General features: G+C 36.2%; 2 protein-coding genes across 10 annotated transcripts in view; one reads left to right on the forward strand and one right to left on the reverse strand.

Annotated features, from left to right (window-relative positions):
- The window catches only part of phka2 (phosphorylase kinase, alpha 2 (liver)), a 38,882-nt gene extending 25,042 nt beyond the window's left edge, over positions 1 to 13,840 (forward strand). For 2 of the 3 annotated variants that reach the window (XM_062034482.1, XM_062034473.1), the window contains 11 exons: positions 1,539 to 1,675; positions 1,745 to 1,898; positions 2,261 to 2,340; positions 3,448 to 3,526; positions 6,378 to 6,507; positions 6,579 to 6,680; positions 8,499 to 8,623; positions 9,102 to 9,155; positions 12,034 to 12,267; positions 12,340 to 12,540; positions 12,871 to 13,839. In XM_062034482.1, coding sequence (XP_061890466.1) covers positions 1,539 to 1,675; positions 1,745 to 1,898; positions 2,261 to 2,340; positions 3,448 to 3,526; positions 6,378 to 6,507; positions 6,579 to 6,680; positions 8,499 to 8,623; positions 9,102 to 9,155; positions 12,034 to 12,267; positions 12,340 to 12,540; positions 12,871 to 13,044 — 1,470 coding nt within the window. In that variant the 3' untranslated portion in view covers positions 13,045 to 13,839. Of the gene's footprint in view, positions 1 to 1,538; positions 1,676 to 1,744; positions 1,899 to 2,260; positions 2,341 to 3,447; positions 3,527 to 6,377; positions 6,508 to 6,578; positions 6,681 to 8,498; positions 8,624 to 9,101; positions 9,156 to 12,033; positions 12,268 to 12,339; positions 12,541 to 12,870 lie in introns of all 3 variants that reach the window. The other variant, XM_062034490.1, reaches the window with a different exon arrangement.
- A 4,139-nt stretch (positions 13,841 to 17,979) lies between these two features.
- Positions 17,980 to 20,984, reverse strand: part of ppef1 (protein phosphatase, EF-hand calcium binding domain 1) — a 37,998-nt gene continuing 34,993 nt past the window's right edge. For 6 of the 7 annotated variants that reach the window (XM_062034704.1, XM_062034671.1, XM_062034687.1 and 3 more), the window contains 3 exons: positions 18,985 to 19,148; positions 18,549 to 18,633; positions 17,980 to 18,494 (listed from right to left, as the gene is read on the reverse strand). In XM_062034704.1, the coding sequence (XP_061890688.1) occupies positions 18,292 to 18,494; positions 18,549 to 18,633; positions 18,985 to 19,148 (452 nt within the window). In that variant the 3' untranslated portion in view covers positions 17,980 to 18,291. The remainder of the gene's footprint in view (positions 18,495 to 18,548; positions 18,634 to 18,984; positions 19,149 to 20,984) is intronic. The other variant, XM_062034680.1, reaches the window with a different exon arrangement.

The following is a 20,984-nucleotide window of genomic DNA, read 5'->3' on the forward strand; positions in this document are numbered from 1 at the left end:
TGTGTGAATGTTCTGTTTCATGTGTGAATGTTGTTTCATGTGTGTATGTTCTATTTCATGTGTCAATGTTCTGTTTACATGTTCTGTTTCATGTGTGAATGTTCTGTGTCATGTGTCAATGTTCTATTTCATGTGTGAATGTTCTGTTTCATGTGTGAATGTTCTGTGTCATGTGTCAATGTTCTATTTCATGTGTGAATGTTCTGTTTCATGTGTCAATGTTCTGTTTCATGTTGTTTCATGTGTGAATGTTCTGTTTCATGTGTGAATGTTCTGTTTCATGTGTGAATGTTCTGTTTCATGTTCTGTTTCATGTGTGAATGTTCTGTGTCATGTGTCAATGTTCTATTTCATGTGTGAATGTTCTGTTTCATGTGTGAATGTTCTGTTTCATGTGTGAATGTTCTGTTTCATGTGTGAATGTTGTTTCATGTGTGAATGTCAATGTTCTGTTTCATGTGTCAATGTTCTGTTTCATGTGTGAATGTTCTGTTTCATGTGTGAATGTTCTGTTTCATGTGTGAATGTTGTTTCATGTGTGAATGTTCTGTTTCATGTGTAAATGTTCTGTTTCATGTGTGAATGTTCTGTTTCATGTGTGAATGTTGTTTCATGTGTGAATGTTCTATTTCATGTGTCAAATGTTCTGTTTACATGTTCTGTTTCATGTGTGAATGTTCTGTGTCATGTGTGAATGTTCTGTTTCATGTTTGAATGTTCTGTTTCATGTGTGAATGTTCTGTCATGTGTGAATGTTCTATTTCATGTGTGAATGTTCTGTTTCATGTGTGAATGTTCTGTTTCCATGTTCTGTTTCATGTGTGAATGTTCTGTTTGATGTGTGAATGTTCTGTTTCCATGTTCTGTTTCATGTGTGAATGTTCTGTTTGATGTGTCACTGTTCTGTTTCATGTGTGAATGTTCTGTTTACATGTTCTGTTTCATGTGTGAATGTTCTGTTTCATGTGTGAATGTTCTGTTCCATGTGGGAATGTTCTGTTTACATGCTCTGTTTCATGTGTGAATGTTCTGTTTACATGTTCTGTTTCATGTGTGAATGTTCTGTTTACATGCTCTGTTTCATGTGTGAATGTTCTGTTTACATGCTCTGTTTCATGTGTGAATGTTCTGTTTACATGTTCTGTTTCATGTGTGAATGTTCTGTTTCATGTGTGAATGTTCTGTTTACATTTTCTTTTTCATGTGTGAATGTTCTGTTACATGTTTGAATGTTCTATTTATTGTTTAAATGTTCTATTTCATGTTAGAAGGTCAGTTTGAAGGTTGTATTCATGTTAGAAGGTCAGTTTGAAGGTTGTATTCATGTTAGAAGGTCAGTTTGAAGGTTGTATTCATGTTAGAAGGTCAGTTTGAAGGTTGTATTCATGTTAGAAGGTCAGTTTGAAGGTTGTATTCATGTTAGAAGGTCAGTTTGAAGGTTGTATTCATGTTAGAAGGTCAGTTTGAAGGTTGTATTCATGTTAGAAGGTCAGTTTGAAGGTTGTATTCATGTTAGAACGTTGTATTTCCCTCTGAAGGCTCTTAGTGCTGCAGATCTTCACCTGCCTAAAGACGCAGAAGGAAAGACAGACTTTGGCAGTTTGGTGCAGCAACTGAAGGAATGTCCTTCTCTGCAGGACCAAGCAGACATTCTTTATGTCCTCTACGTCATGAAGTAAGAACAACAACAACAACAACTAGAATATAGGATGTGTGTGTGTGATGCTGTGCCTGCTAACTACAGAGGAGCTGATTGGCCGGTGGAGCTGCCAGGTGTGAGTGTGAGTGTGCGGGTGCTGCTGGAGGAGGTTTATGTGCAGGCAGGAGCCAGCAAGGAGTGGGCCCTCATCAGATACATTTCTGGAATATTACGCAAGAGAGTGGAGGTTCTCTCTGAGGTTAGTCACTACTCTCATTTATTACTCATGATAACATATCATTTATAAACATTTATTACTGTAAACACTTATGATTATCAATTATTTATTACTGTACACACTATATATATAAATACAAATACATTGATTGATTGACATAATCATGTTGCAGAATCATATCATGAAGTTTATTTTGCATCAAAATCCAAGGATTTTCATTTTGTTGTCAAATAAACTTCATGAGAATAGAAAAGGACACGTTTAAATGTTATAGTTCCCTCTAGTGGTTAATCAGAATAATGCACATTGTAGGACTTGTTTGAAATCAACTGTGTGTGTGTGTGTGTGTGTGTGTGTGTGTGTGTGTGTGTGTGTGTGTGTAGGCATGCACAGACCTTATTTCTCACCACAAGCAGATAACAGTCGGTCTTCCTCCTGAGCCCAGAGAGAAAGTCATCACAGTGTAAGTCATAAACATTATTAGTAGTTGACAGTGTAAGTCATAAACATTATTAGTAGTTGACAGTGTAAGTCATAAACATTATTAGTAGTTGACAGTGTAAGTCATAAACATTATTAGTAGTTGACAGTGTAAGTCATAAACATTATTAGTAGTTGACAGTGTAAGTCATAAACATTATTAGTAGTTGACAGTGTAAGTCATAAACATTATTAGTAGTTGACAGTGTAAGTCATAAACATTATTAGTAGTTGACAGTGTAAGTCATAAACATTATTAGTAGTTGACAGTGTAAGTCATAAACATTATTAGTAGTTGACAGTGTAAGTCATAAACATTATTAGTAGTTGACAGTGTAAGTCATAAACATTATTAGTAGTTGACAGTGTAAGTCATAAACATTATTCGTAGTTGACAGTGTAAGTCATAAACATTATTAGTAGTTGACAGTGTAAGTCATAAACATTATTCGTAGTTGACAGTGTAAGTCATAAACATTATTAGTAGTTGACAGTGTAAGTCATAAACATTATTAGTAGTTGACAGTGTAAGTCATAAACATTATTAGTAGTTGAAAGTGTAAGTCATAAACATTATTAGTAGTTGACAGTGTAAGTCATAAACATTATTCGTAGTTGACAGTGTAAGTCATAAACATTATTAGTAGTTGACAGTGTAAGTCATAAACATTATTAGTAGTTGACAGTGTAAGTCATAAACATTATTAGTAGTTGACAGTGTAAGTCATAAACATTATTAGTAGTTGACAGTGTAAGTCATAAACATTATTAGTAGTTGACAGTGTAAGTCATAAACATTATTAGTAGTTGACAGTGTAAGTCATAAACATTATTAGTAGTTGACAGTGTAAGTCATAAACATTATTAGTAGTTGACAGTGTAAGTCATAAACATTATTAGTAGTTGACAGTGTAAGTCATAAACATTATTCGTAGTTGACAGTGTAAGTCATAAACATTATTAGTAGTTGACAGTGTAAGTCATAAACATTATTAGTAGTTGACAGTGTAAGTCATAAACATTATTAGTAGTTCACAACACGTTCTTTAACTTATTTGTGTGTTTTTGTGTTGTTGTTGTTGTTGTGTAGTCCACTTCCTCCTGAGGAGCTCAACAGTTTGATCTATGAAGTCAGCGGTCAAGACATCAGTGTTGCTGTCCTCACTCAGGTTACATCTATTTATATATCTACTTATACTACATCATTATGTACTTATACTACATATATGTACTTATACTACATATATGTACTTATACTACATCACATATATATTTATACTACATCATATATGTACTTATACTACATCATATATGTACTTATACTACATCATATATGTACTTATACTACATCATATATGTATTTATACTACATCATATATGTACTTATACTACATCATATATGTACTTATACTACATCATATATGTATTTATACTACATCATATATGTATTTATACTACATCATATATGTACTTATACTACATCATATATGTATTTATACTACATCATATATGTATTTATACTACATCATATATGTACTTATACTACATCATATATGTACTTATACTACATCATATATGTATTTATACTACATCACATATGTACTTATACTACATCATATATGTACTTATACTACATCACATATATATTTATACTACATCATATATGTACTTATACTACATCATATATGTATTTATACTACATCATTCATATATGTACTTATACTACATCATATATGTATTTATACTACATCATATATGTACTTATACTACATCATATATGTATTTATACTACATCATATATGTACTTATACTACATCATATATGTACTTATACTACATCACATATGTATTTATACTACATCACATATATATTTATACTACATCATATATGTACTTATACTACATCATATATGTATTTATACTACATCATATATGTACTTATACTACATCATATATGTATTTATACTACATCATATATGTACTTGTACTACATCATATATATATTTATACTACATCACATATATATTTATACTACATCATATATGTACTTATACTACATCACATATGTATTTATACTACATCACATATATATTTATACTACATCACATATATATTTATACTACATCATATATGTACTTATACTACATCATATATGTACTTATACTACATCATATATGTATTTATACTACATCATATATGTACTTATACTACATCATATATGTACTTATACTACATCATATATGTACTTATACTACATCACATATATATTTATACTACATCATATATGTACTTATACTACATCATATATGTATTTATACTACATCATATATGTACTTATACTACATCATATATGTATTTATACTACATCATATATGTACTTATACTACATCATATATGTATTTATACTACATCACATATATATTTATACTACATCATATATGTACTTATACTACATCATATATGTATTTATACTACATCATATATGTACTTATACTACATCATATATGTACTTATACTACATCATATATGTATTTATACTACATCACATATATATTTATACTACATCACATATATATTTATACTACATCATATATGTACTTATACTACATCATATATGTATTTATACTACATCATATATGTACTTATACTACATCATATATGTATTTATACTACATCATATATGTACTTATACTACATCATATATGTATTTATACTACATCATATATGTACTTATACTACATCATATATGTATTTATACTACATCATATATGTACTTATACTACATCATATATGTATTTATACTACATCATATATGTACTTATACTACATCATATATGTATTTATACTACATCACATATATATTTATACTACATCATATATGTACTTATACTACATCACATATGTATTTATACTACATCACATATATATTTATACTACATCATATATGTACTTATACTACATCATATATGTACTTATACTACATCATATATGTACTTATACTACATCACATATGTATTTATACTATATCATATATGTATTTATACTACATCATATATGTACTTATACTACATCATATATGTACTTATACTACATCATATATGTATGTATTGGTGGTGGTGGTGTACCTGGTGATGAAGTAGTATGTATATACAGGAGATCATGGTGTACCTGGTGATGAAGTACAGTATATATATGTGTGTATACAGGAGATCATGGTGTACCTGGTGATGAAGTACAGTATATATATATGTGTGTATACAGGAGATCATGGTGTACCTGGTGATGAAGTACAGTATATATGTATACAGGAGATCATGGTGTACCTGGTGATGAAGTACAGTATATATATGTGTGTGTACAGGAGATCATGGTGTACCTGGTGATGAAGTACAGTACAGTATATATATGTGTGTATACAGGAGATCATGGTGTACCTGGTGATGAAGTACAGTATATATATATGTGTGTATACAGGAGATCATGGTGTACCTGGTGATGAAGTACAGTACAGTACAGTATATATATGTGTGTATACAGGAGATCATGGTGTACCTGGTGATGAAGTACAGTACAGTACAGTACAGTATATATGTATACAGGAGATCATGGTGTACCTGGTGATGAAGTACAGTACAGTACAGTACAGTATATATGTATACAGGAGATCATGGTGTACCTGGTGATGAAGTACAGTATATATGTGTGTATACAGGAGATCATGGTGTACCTGGTGATGAAGTACAGTACAGTATATATATATATATATGTGTGTGTACAGGAGATCATGGTGTACCTGGTGATGAAGTACAGTACAGTATATATATATATGTGTGTGTACAGGAGATCATGGTGTACCTGGTGATGAAGTACAGTACAGTATATATATATATGTGTGTGTACAGGAGATCATGGTGTACCTGGTGATGAAGTACAGTACAGTACAGTACAGTATATATATATGTGTGTGTACAGGAGATCATGGTGTACCTGGTGATGAAGTACAGTATATATATGTATACAGGAGATCATGGTGTACCTGGTGATGTACGTGCGCTCGCAGCCCTCCTTGTTCGGAGACATGCTGAGATTGAGGACAGGACTCATCATGCAGGTGATGGCCACAGAGTTAGCTCGCAGTCTCAGATGTTCTGGTAGGTCAACTATCCACAAGACATACAGTATTCATGTCATGAGAGCATGAATATAATATATACACTTGCAGGTGAGGAGGCGTCAGAGAGTCTGATGAGTCTGAGTCCTGCTGCCATGAAGAAGTTGCTGCATCACATCCTCAGTGGCAAAGAGTTTGGAGTGGAAAAAAGCAGTCAGTCACTTTTCATTCATTATTTGCATTATTTGCATTATTATTATTATTATTATTATCCTAGTGTGTGAATGTGAGTGTGAATGTTGTCTGTCTATGTGTGATGAGGTGGTGACCCATCTGTAGCTGAGATAGACTCCAGCGCCCCCTGCCACCCCCAACCCATTAAGTGGTAGAAAATGGATGGATGGATTATTATTATTATTATTATGTCAACTCACTGCTATCAACTACTTTTTATTCAAGCACACATTGTTTTATATATATATATATATATATATATATATATATATATATATATATATATATATATATATACACATCCTCCAAACAGCACTGTGAGGGCAGCCACAATAATAACGTGATGAAGTATATATATATATATATATGAGTATATATATTAGTATGTACAAAGTAGAAAAATCCTTTTCAACTTATATTCAATAGAATAGACTGCAAAGAAAAGATATTTCATGTTCACACTGAGAAACTTTGTTCTTTTTTGCAAATAATCATGAAGTTAGAGTTTAAAGGCAGCAACACATTGCAAAAAAGGCATGTTCACCACTGTGTTACATGGCCTTTCCTTTGAACAACACTCAGTAAAGGTTTGGGAAGTGAGGAGACACATTTTGGAAGTGGAATTCTTTCCCATTCTTGCTTGATGTACAGCTTAAGTTGTTCAACAGTCTCCCTTCTCAGATTTTAGCTGCCACACATTTTCAATGTCTGGACTACAGGCAGGCCAGTCTAGTACCCACACTCTTTTACTATGAAGCCACGCTGTTGTAACACCTGGCTTGGCATTGTCTTGCTGAAATAAGCAGGGGCGTCCATGATAACAACATATGTTGCTCCAAAAGCTGTATGTACCTTTCTGCATTAATGGTGCCTTCACAGATGTGTAAGTTACCCATGTCTTGACCACTAATACACCCCCATACCATCACACATGCTGCCTTTTACACTTTCACCCTAGAACATGTCTTGACCACTAATACACCCCCATACCATCACACATGCTGCCTTTTACACTTTCACCCTAGAACATGTCTTGACCACTAATACACCCCCATACCATCACACATGCTGCCTCTTACACTTTCACCCTAGAACATGTCTTGACCACTAATACACCCCCATACCATCACACATGCTGCCTTTTACACTTTCACCCTAGAACATGTCTTGACCACTAATACACCCCCATACCATCACACATGCTGCCTCTTACACTTTCACCCTAGAACATGTCTTGACCACTAATACACCCCCATACCATCACACCTTTTACACTTTCACCCTAGAACATGTCTTGACCACTAATACACCCCCATACCATCACACCTTTTACACTTTCACCCTAGAACAGTCCGGATGGTTATTTTCCTCTTTGGTCCACAGTTTCCAGAAACAATTAGAAATGTGGACTCGTCAGACCACAGAACACTTTTCCACTTTGCATCAGTCCATCTTAGATGAGCTCAGGCCCAGCGGAGCATTTCTGGGTGTTGTTGATAAATGCCTTTGGCTTTGCATAGTAGAGTTTTAACTTGCACTTACAGATATTTTTTTAAACATGTTGCAGGCATCAAATTCCAAATGAGCTAATATTTGCAAAAAGAAAAATAATAAAAGTTTCTCAGAGTGAACATGAAATATCTTGTCTTTGCAGTCTATTCTATTGAATATAAGTTTTATTTACCATTTACACAACTTCACTGCTTTTGTACATACACACACACACACACATATATATATATATATATACACATCAGTGTGACCTACTATACGTGTGTGTGTGTGTGTGTGTGTTAGTGCGACCTACGCGTGTCCAGTCCACCGTGTGTAGTCCAGCTATCTCCATCCATGAAGTGGGACACACTGGAGCCACCAAGACGGAGCGTTCAGGAATACACCAACTGAAGAGCGACATCAAACAGGTGACACACACACACACACACACACACACACACACACACACACACACACACACACACACACACACACACACACACACACACACACGAACATTTAAAATATTAATATTGTGGCTTCTACTTGTGCTTCCAGTTGGATGCTTCTCAGCCACTCAGTGTGCGTTCAAGTTAACTGGCTAACATGCGACATAATCACATGCGACATAATCACATGCGACATAATGACATGCGACATAATCACATGCGACATAATGACATGCAACATAATGACATGCGACATAATCACATGCGACATAATGACATGCGACATAATGACATGCGACATAATCACATGCGGCATAATCACATGCGACATAATCACATGCAACATAATCACATGCAACATAATCACATGCAACATAATCACACCTCCATGATCATGTCTGTGTGCATTGTTGTTGACAGCAGCTGTGCATGATGATGTCATTGTTGTCATACTCAGATCCTCAGTGGTGGTGTGTCCACATGCAGCAATGTCACCTCACCTCACTCCACGGTAACATCTCATCTGCTTGCACCTTCTAGCACTTGGAACACCTGAGGACATTATTCATGCACACACCTGATGACATTATTCATGCACACACCTGATGACATTATTCATGCACACACCTGAGAACATTATTCATGCACACACCTGAGAACATTATTCATGCACACACCTGATGACATTATTCATGCACACACCTGATGACATTATTCATGCACACACCTGATGACATTATTCATGCACACACCTGATGACATTATTCATGCACACACCTGATAACATTATTCATGCACACACCTGATAACATTATTCATGCACACACCTGAGAACATTATTCATGCACACACCTGAGAACATTATTCATGCACACACCTGATGACATTATTCATGCACACACCTGATGACATTATTCATGCACACACCTGATGACATTATTCATGCACACACCTGATGACATTATTCATGCACACACCTGATAACATTATTCATGCACACACCTGAGAACATTATTCATGCACACACCTGAGAACATTATTCATGCACACACCTGATGACATTATTCATGCACACACCTGATGACATTATTCATGCACACACCTGAGAACATTATTCATGCACACACCTGAGAACATTATTCATGCACACACCTGATGACATTATTCATGCACACACCTGAGAACATTATTCATGCACACACCTGAGAACATTATTCATGCACACACCTGATAACATTATTCATGCACACACCTGAGAACATTATTCATGCACACACCTGAGAACATTATTCATGCACACACCTGATGACATTATTCATGCACACACCTGATGACATTATTCATGCACACACCTGATGACATTATTCATGCACACACCTGAGGACATTATTCATGCACACACCTGATAACATTATTCATGCACACACCTGATAACATTATTCATGCACACACCTGATAACATTATTCATGCACACACCTGAGAACATTATTCATGCACACACCTGAGAACATTATTCATGCACACACCTGATGACATTATTCATGCACACACCTGATGACATTATTCATGCACACACCTGATGACATTATTCATGCACACACCTGATGACATTATTCATGCACACACCTGATAACATTATTCATGCACACACCTGAGAACATTATTCATGCACACACCTGAGAACATTATTCATGCACACACCTGATAACATTATTCATGCACACACCTGAGGACATTATTCATGCACACACCTGATGACATTATTCATGCACACACCTTTGGGGTGTATTAGTTGTAGCAGCATGAATGTTGTACATCATCTGATAGGATGTGAAGTTATGAAACTGAACAGTCACAACATTAGGTACAGCTGTGTATGATTTTATAATAAAATTAGACGTACTGACTCATATTTATAATACATTATTGTTAGGCCGCATGGGCTACATGTGAAATATTCATAAGGTATGTCAAAGTACATAAAAGTTAAACAGTAATAAGGTATGTCAAAGTACATAAAAGTTAAAAGGTAATAAGGTATGTCAAAGTACATAAAAGTTGAAAGGTAATAAGGTATGTCAAAGTACATAAAAGTTAAACAGTAATAAGGTATGTCAAAGTACATAAAAGTTAAAAGGTAATAAAGGTATGTCAAAGTACATAAAAGCTAAAAGGTAATACAGGTATGTCAAAGTACATAAAAGTTAAAAGGTAATAAGGTATGTAAAAGTACATACAAGTTAAATGGTAATAAGTTATGTCAAAGTACATAAAAGTTAAAAGGTAATAAGGTATGTCAAAGTACATAAAAGTTGAAAGGTAATAAGGTATGTCAAAGTACATAAAAGTTAAACAGTAATAAGGTATGTCAAAGTACATAAAAGTTAAAAGGTAATAAAGGTATGTCAAAATACATAAAAGTTAAAAGGTAATAAAGGTATGTCAAAGTACATAAAAGTTAAAAGGTAATAAAGGTATGTCAAAATACATAAAAGTTAAAAGGTAATAAAGGTATGTCAAAATACATAAAAGTTAAAAGGTAATATAGGTATGTCAAAATACATAAAAGTTAAAAGGTAATACAGGTATGTCAAAGTACATAAAAGTTAAAAGGTAATAAGGTATGTCAAAGTACATAAAAGTTAAAAGGTAATAAAGGTATGTCAAAATACATAAAAGTTAAAAGGTTATAAGGTATGTAAAAGTACATACAAGTTAAATGGTAATAAGGTATGTCAAAGTACATAAAAGTTGAAAGGTAATAAGGTATGTCAAAGTACATAAAAGTTAAACAGTAATAAGGTATGTCAAAGTACATAAAAGTTAAAAGGTAATAAAGGTATGTCAAAATACATAAAAGTTAAAAGGTAATAAAGGTATGTCAAAGTACATAAAAGTTAAAAGGTAATAAAGGTATGTCAAAATACATAAAAGTTAAACAGTAATAAGGTATGTCAAAGTACAGAAAGGCAAATGGTAGTAATAAGGTATGTCAAAGTACATAAAAGTTAAAAGGTAATTAAGGTACGTCAAAGTACATAAAAGTTAAACAGTAATAAGGTATGTCAAAGTACATAAAAGTTAAAAGGTAATAAAGGTATGTCAACATACATAAAAGTTAAAAGGTAATAAAGGTATGTCAAAGTACATAAAAGTTAAAAGGTAATAAAGGTATGTCAAAGTACATAAAAGTTAAACAGTAATAAGGTATGTCAAAGTACAAAAAGGTAAATGGTAGTAATAAGGTATGTCAAAGTACATCGAAGGTAATAAAGGTATGTCAATGAATGAAATGATCATCAGGTGTACCTAATAATGTGAATGATTGTAAAAAGTGAGAAGATGGACTCCCAGCAGTGAAAGTGAAAGTGAAAGTGTTGCTCCACAGCGGTGCAGCAGCCCGTCCACCCCCAGTGGTATGTTGTCTCCAGTGGGGTGTGGTCCAGGTGACGGTCAGCTGCAGTGGGAGGACAGACAAGGACAGTGGCTGAGGAGACGCAGGCTGGATGGAGCCATCAACAGAGTTCCTGCAGGATTCTACCAGAAGGTGTGGAGTGTCCTGCTCAAGTGTCACGGCCTCTCCATCGACGGCTACGTCTTACCTTCTTCTGCCACCAGAGAGGTGCACCTACCTGCCTTCTTCATGCATCCATCCATCTTCTTCATCCATCTTCTTCTTCTTCTACTTGTGCAGATGACAGCCAGAGAGATCAAGTTTGCAGTGCAGGTGGAAAGTGTCCTCAACCACATTCCTCAGCCCGAGTACAGACAACTGCTGGTGGAGACCCTCACCATTGTGGGACTGCTGGCTGACCTGCACCTCCACAACCTGGGGGCCATCATCCATGTGGACCGCATCATGCACATGGCCAACAACCTCTTCCTTAGCGACCAGGTAACAACCTCTACCTTAGCCCCCACCTAACAACCTCTTCCTTAGCCACCACCTAACAACCTCTTCCTTAGCAACCACCTAACAACCTCTTCCTTAGCCACCACCTAACAACCTCTTCCTTAGCAACCACCTAACAAACATCTTCCTTAGCGACCAGGTAGCGTTTATAAACTACCTCTTTCTTAGTGACCAGGTAACATTTATAAACCACCTCTTCCTTAGCGACCAGGTAACTACCTCTTCCTTAGTAACCACCTGGTGGCTAACATTGCCATTATTATAGCAGCGTGTGACAAAAGCCTCTCTGACTTCTTCTCTCCACACGAGCAGAAGTCTCTGAGCGTGTGTGAAGACTTCCTGGAGAAGGACGCAGCAACAGGAATCTGCAACCTTTTCTACGACAGCGCCCCTAGTGGTCGCTACGGCACCATGACCTATTTGACCAAAGCTGTGATGACCTACGTGCACGACTTCCTGCCCGCGTCCAGCTGCAGCATGCAGTGACATCACCACCTTTAAGAACCAGCTACTTTTATTTTGAAACAGCTGCTGCATGCAGTGACACCACCACCTTTAATAACCAGCTACTTTTATTTTGAAACAGCTGCAGCGACAACACCACCTAGTTTTATTTTGAAACAGCTGCAGCATGCAGTGACAACACCACCTTTAATAACCAGCTACTTTTATTTTGAAACAGCTGCTGCATGCAGTGACAACACCACCTTTAATAACCAGCTACTTTTATTTTGAAACAGCTGCAGCACGCAGTGACAACACCACCTTTAATAACCAGCTACTTTTATTTTGAAACAGCTGCAGCGACAACACCACCTAGTTTTATTTTGAAACAGCTGCAGCATGCAGGGACAACACCACCTTTAATAACCAGCTACTTTTATTTTGAAACAGCATGCATTGACAACGCCACCTAGTTTTATTTTGAAACAGCCGCACAACATGGATTTTATTTGGGATTTTCTGTCACGGTCACAATTAGACACACACCTTGTACATCAGTATTTACAGTATAAATACTGTACATACATCAGTATTTACAGTCTAAATACTGTACATACATCAGTATTTACAATATACATACTGTATATACATCAGTATTTACAGTCTAAATACTGTACATACATCAGTATTTACAGTCTAAATACTGTACATACATCAGTATTTACAATATACATACTGTATATACATCAGTATTTACAGTATAAATACTGTACATACATCAGTATCTACAATATACATACTGTACATACATCAGTATATACAGTCTAAATACTGTACATACATCAGTATTTACAATATACATACTGTACATACATCAGTATATACAGTCTAAATACTGTACATACATCAGTATTTACAATATACATACTGTATATACATCAGTATTTACAGTATAAATACTGTACATACATCAGTATCTACAATATACATACTGTACATACATCAGTATATACAGTCTAAATACTGTACATACATCAGTATTTACAATATACATACTGTACATACATCAGTATTTACAGTCTAAATACTGTACATACATCAGTATCTACAATATACATACTGTACATACATCAGTATATACAGTCTAAATACTGTACATACATCAGTATTTACAGTATACATACTGTACATACATCAGTATTTACAATATACATACTGTACATACATCAGTATTTACAGTCTAAATACTGTACATACATCAGTATGTACAGTATTTAGACTGTAAATACATCACTATTTACAATATACATACTGTACATACATCAGTATTTACAGTCTAAATACTGTACATACATCAGTATGTACAGTATTTAGACTGTAAATACATCACTATTTACAATATACATAGTGTTTTCTCCTTCTGTTGACAAACACATTTAGAAGATTGTGCTGAAACTATGAAATGATTCCATTTGTATTTGGGAAGCAAGTAAGTGTGACTGTACAAGAATGAACTGCTGTGATTATGAGTGATGTCATACATCATGGCTACACTAACAGCTGCTGTCAATCATGTTCATAAGTTCCTAAGATTAAAGACTTTGTGTAGCCTTCAACAGCACATCCTCTAATATTTGTATATTTCAACATAAGTGTAGTTTTCATCCCAAATAAACTTCAACTTTGTTTTCCAGAAGTCATTGAAGACTTATTGTTAATATCAGTTCAACACTTTGAGTTAAGCATGTTTGACTTTGATACAAACTATTAATCATCAATTAGTGAACAACTGCTGAATATTTCATTTCTTTTATGAGAGCAGAATCCTAATAAAGTGCTTGAATGAGAATATATGTACACAATATGTAGTAGTCTCCACTTTCAATCTGCATGTTGGAGAATGTGTGTCCATAATTGTTTGTCAAATGTTGTAAACAATAGTGATTGACAGGTGTATCCCACCCAAGTAACAGAACAATTCAATAAATGTAGCTCGGCCATTCTGTGTTTCATTTTGGACGTTTTTAAACTGTTTTTGGCTTTACTTCCTGTTTTGCACTCTTATTTTGTTTCCACTTCCTGTCTTCACCACCAGGGGGTGATTAGTAATGATGGTTTCAGCTGCTAATTGCAGTATTTAATTAAGACTGTCACATTTCTTCATCGGGGGGGATCTTTGCCCACAAAGTCCTCTGTGTGTGTGTGTGTGTGTGTGTGTGTGTGTGTGTCCTCACACCTGCTAAATACAACACTAAATAGTGCTGGTGAGTGTTGCTAAATCACAGTGCGTGTGCTAAGTAATGATGTTTGCATCTCCTCCTCCCAGTATTGTGGGCGTGTCGATGACATCATCATATATTTGACATATTCAAGAAGACAGACACTAAATGGATTGCACGCCTTTTTCTGTTCACTAATCAGACAATCCTCTGCTCACAAGTTTAGTAGATCATCTTTGTGTGTGCTATGAAGTTTGCACATGTTTTAGTACACGCAAACTTTTACTAAATTAGGCCCCTAATGTTTTATGCAGTGCTAATGTTTCATTTATCATCAAAGATGCTAAGAGGAACATCAACATGTTGACAGAATATGACATTTGTCTACATCACAATAACTCATCTGCTCCATTTTATACACTTCATGGATTGAATACTTTGTAAGGTTTCCTCCATTTCAATAAATCACCTAGATTATAGTTGAGACATTTTTCAAGATGGCCGACATCATTTCTTCCTGGATGTTACCGAAAGTATGAGAATGTGTGAGCTGCTGCCTCACATTCTTTACTTATATAATCATCTCACATTTGCCAAGATATTTGCACAGAGTTTGCATATATTTTTTGTGGTCTTCATGTCCATCCATCTCTGTCACGTTATTTGATTGAATGACAAAACATGAAACTTGTGGCATTAAAGAAGGACAAAAACTGGATTTCCTGGCAAAAAATGGATTGAATGATGGAACATGAAACGTGTGGTGCTAAAGAAGGACAAAAACTGGATTTCCTGTGACAAAATGGATTGAATGACAGAACATGAAACTCGTGGCGCTCTTTAAATGAGCCCACACTCAGTGTTATGGACAAAGGCAGAAAGAAAGACAAAAACTGGATTTCCTGGCAAAAAATGGATTGAATGACAAAACATGAAACTTGTGGCACTAAAGAAGGACAAAAACTGGATTTCCTGGCAAAAAATGGATTGAATGATGGAACATGAAACGTGTGGTGCTAAAGAAGGACAAAAACTGGATTTCCTGTGACAAAATGGATTGAATGACAGAACATGAAACTCGTGGCGCTCTTTAAATGAGCCCACACTCAGTGTTATGGACAAAGGCAGAAAGAAAGACAAAAACTGGATTTCCTGGCAAAAAATGGATTGAATGACAGAACATGAAACTTGTGGCACTAAAGAAGGACAAAAACTGTATTTCCTGGCCAAAAATGGATTGAATGACGGAACATGAAACTCGTGGTGCTAAAGAAGGACAAAAACTGGATTTCCTGACCAAAAATGAATTGAATGACAGAACATGAAACTCGTGGCGCTCTTTAAATGAGCCCACACTCAGTGTTATGGACAAAGGCAGAAAGAAAGACAAAAACTGGATTTCCTGGCAAAAAATGGATTGAATGACAGAACATGAAACTTGTGGCACTAAAGAAGGACAAAAACTGGATTTCCTGGCAAAAAATGGATTGAATGATGGAACATGAAACGTGTGGTGCTAAAGAAGGACAAAAACTGGATTTCCTGTGACAAAATGGATTGAATGACAGAACATGAAACTCGTGGCGCTCTTTAAATGAGCCCACACTCAGTGTTATGGACAAAGGCAGAAAGAAAGACAAAAACTGGATTTCCTGGCAAAAAATGGATTGAATGACAGAACATGAAACTTGTGGCACTAAAGAAGGACAAAAACTGTATTTCCTGGCCAAAAATGGATTGAATGACGGAACATGAAACTCGTGGTGCTAAAGAAGGACAAAAACTGGATTTCCTGACCAAAAATGAATTGAATGACAGAACATGAAACTCGTGGCGCTCTTTAAATGAGCCCACACTCAGTGTTATGGACAAAGGCAGAAAGAAAGACAAAAACTGGATTTCCTGGCAAAAAATGGATTGAATGACAGAACATGAAACTTGTGGCACTAAAGAAGGACAAAAACTGGATTTCCTGGCAAAAAATGGATTGAATGATGGAACATGAAACGTGTGGTGCTAAAGAAGGACAAAAACTGGATTTCCTGGGACAAAATGGATTGAATGACAGAACATGAAACTTGTGGCACTAAAGAAGGACAAAAACTGGATTTCCTGGCAAAAAATGGATTGAATGATGGAACATGAAACGTGTGGTGCTAAAGAAGGACAAAAACTGGATTTCCTGGGACAAAATGGATTGAATGACAGAACCTGAAACTTGTGGCACTAAAGAAGGACAAAAACTGGATTTCCTGGCAAAAAATGGATTGAATGATGGAACATGAAACGTGTGGTGCTAAAGAAGGACAAAAACTGGATTTCCTGGGACAAAATGGATTGAATGACAGAACATGAAACTCGTGGCGCTCTTTAAATGAGCCCACACTCAGTGTTATGGACGAAAGCAGAAAGAAAGACAAGAACTGGATTTCCTGGCAGAAAATGGATTGAATTATGAACATGAAACTTGTGGCACTAAAGAAGGACAACAACTGGATTTCCTGGCCAAAAATGGATTGAATGACGGAATATGAAACTGGTGGTGCTAAAGAAGGACAACAACTGGATTTCCTGGCCAAAAATGGATTGAATGACGGAACATGAAATTGGTGGTGCTAAAGAAGGACAACAACTGGATTTCCTGGCCAAAAATGAATTGACTGACAGAACATGAAACTGGTGGCGCTCTTTAAATGAGCCCACATTCTGAGTGTTACGGATGAATGCAGAAAGAAGGACAAAATCTGGATTTCCTGGTAAAAAATGGATAGTGTTTATTACTATGTACTTGACTAATTCTAGATGTTTTTTATACTAAATACTAGTATCACAGGTGTAGATATTGTATCTGCTGTAGTTTAAAAAGAAAAAAAAGCGATAATGGTCCCGGCCAAGGACAGGTAGATCCCTGGTGTGTACCTGAGCAGGTCAGGTCTGGTGTGTACCTGAGCAGGTCAGGTCTGGTGTGTACCTGAGCAGGTCAGGTCTGGTGTGTACCTGAACAGGTCAGGTCTGGTGTGTACCTGAGCAGGTCAGGTCTGGTGAGTCTCTTACCTTCCTGCTACCTCCACTAGTCCTTCCTGTGACCATCTCTGCCCTCCAACTTGTGCACCACTCTGAAGGCCTCCAGGAACTCGGTGAAGTCGATGCTGCCATCTTTGTTGAAGTCCATACTGCGGGCCAAGTCGTCGATGGCTCCGTTGGTGACGTCCACGCCCAGGTGAGCGCTGAAGAGGCGCCAGGTGTGACGGAACTCCTCCATGGAAATCAGACCTGCGCACCAACCTCCATGAGATGTTGCACTCTGAAGGAACACCTGTCATTTACCTGAGTGGTCCTTGTCGATAATGTTGAAGATCACCTCGATGTCTGTCCTGTATCGGACTAAAGTCTCTGCAAGACTGGGGGTCACCTGCAAGGAAGATACTTTTACTTTCACTTTCACTTCAGTATTTTATGACAGGCTTTTTCAAATGAGGGAGCAACAACATTCAATATCAGTTTGAGCTGCCAACAAGTCTGGAAATTATTTCAAACTGATCACATTTAACCAAATATAAATTACAATTATATATATACAGTATATATAATATATCAATATCTATCCATCCATTTTCTACCGCTTGTCCCTTTTTTGGGGTCGCGGGGGGTGCTTATATTTATATATATTGTTTGCTGCCTCATTCTAGAAGTTGTTTTCTATTTAGAAGGCCCAGACAAGTTCTTGTCTGACATAGTCTGAGTCAGGAAGATGGTCTCTGACCTGGGCCAGCGGTAGTCCTGGTCCCATGTCCTTGAAGCAGGACTGATAGTCCACACTGCCATCGCTGGCCAGGTGAGCCAGACGTGGACGAAGAGTCCTCCAAGGAAGGTCCAGTCGCAGGACGGACTCCAACACCTGAGCCCATTCACTGAGGCTCACCCTGCCTGGACAGTACTTCTACATTTAGGTTTATGTCTGGACAGTACTTCTACATTTAGGTGTATGTCTGGACAGTACTTCTACATTTAGGTGTATGTCTGGACAGTACTTCTACATTTAGGTGTTTGTCTGGACAGTACTTCTACATTTAGGTGTTTGTCTGGACAGTACTTCTACATTTAGGTGTATGTCTGGACAGTACTTCTACATTTAGGTGTATGTCTGGACAGTACTTCTACATTTAGGTGTTTGTCTGGACAGTACTTCTACATTTAGGTGTATGTCTGGACAGTACTTCTACATTTAGGTGTATGTCTGGACAGTACTTCTACATTTAGGTGTATGTCTGGACAGTACTTCTACATTTAGGTGTATGTCTGGACAGTACTTCTACATTTAGGTTTATGTCTGGACAGTACTTTACATTTAGGTTTATGTCTGGACAGTACTTCTACATTTAGGTGTATGTCTGGACAGTACTTCTACATTTAGGTGTATGTCTGGACAGTACTTCTACATTTAGGTGTATGTCTGGACAGTACTTCTACATTTAGGTGTATGTCTGGACAGTACTTCTACATTTAGGTGTATGTCTGGACAGTACTTCTACATTTAGGTTTATGTCTGGACAGTACTTCTACATTTAGGTTTATGTCTGGACAGTACTTCTACATTTAGGTGTATGTCTGGACAGTACTTCTACATTTAGGTGTATGTCTGGACAGTACTTCTACATTTAGGTGTTTGTCTGGACAGTACTTCTACATTTAGGTGTATGTCTGGACAGTACTTCTACATTTAGGTGTATGTCTGGACAGTACTTCTACATTTAGGTGTATGTCTGGACAGTACTTCTACATTTAGGTGTATGTCTGGACAGTACTTCTACATTTAGGTGTATGTCTGGACAGTACTTCTACATTTAGGTTTATGTCTGGACAGTACTTTACATTTAGGTTTATGTCTGGACAGTACTTCTACATTTAGGTGTATGTCTGGACAGTACTTCTACATTTAGGTGTATGTCTGGACAGTACTTCTACATTTAGGTTTATGTCTGGACAGTACTTTACATTTAGGTTTATGTCTGGACAGTACTTCTACATTTAGGTGTATGTCTGGACAGTACTTTACATTTAGGTGTATGTCTGGACAGTACTTCTACATTTAGGTTTATGTCTGGACAGTACTTTACATTTAGGTTTATGTCTGGACAGTACTTCTACATTTAGGTGTATGTCTGGACAGTACTTCTACATTTAGGTGTATGTCTGGACAGTACTTCTACATTTAGGTGTATGTCTGGACAGTACTTCTACATTTAGGTGTATGTCTGGACAGTACTTCTACATTTAGGTTTATGTCTGGACAGTACTTCTACATTTAGGTTTATGTCTGGACAGTACTTCTACATTTAGGTGTATGTCTGGACAGTACTTCTACATTTAGGTGTATGTCTGGACAGTACTTCTACATTTAGGTGTATGTCTGGACAGTACTTCTACATTTAGGTGTATGTCTGGACAGTACTTCTACATTTAGGTGTATGTCTGGACAGTACTTCTACATTTAGGTGTATGTCTGGACAGTACTTCTACATTTAGGTTTATGTCTGGACAGTACTTCTACATTTAGGTGTATGTCTGGACAGTACTTCTACATTTAGGTGTATGTCTGGACAGTACTTCTACATTTAGGTGTATGTCTGGACAGTACTTCTACATTTAGGTGTATGTCTGGACAGTACTTCTACATTTAGGTGTATGTCTGGACAGTACTTCTACATTTAGGTGTATGTCTGGACAGTACTTCTACATTTAGGTGTTTGTCTGGACAGTACT

This window comes from Entelurus aequoreus, linkage group LG02, assembly GCF_033978785.1.
Source record: "Entelurus aequoreus isolate RoL-2023_Sb linkage group LG02, RoL_Eaeq_v1.1, whole genome shotgun sequence".
In the NCBI taxonomy this organism is placed as follows: domain Eukaryota; kingdom Metazoa; phylum Chordata; class Actinopteri; order Syngnathiformes; family Syngnathidae; genus Entelurus; species Entelurus aequoreus.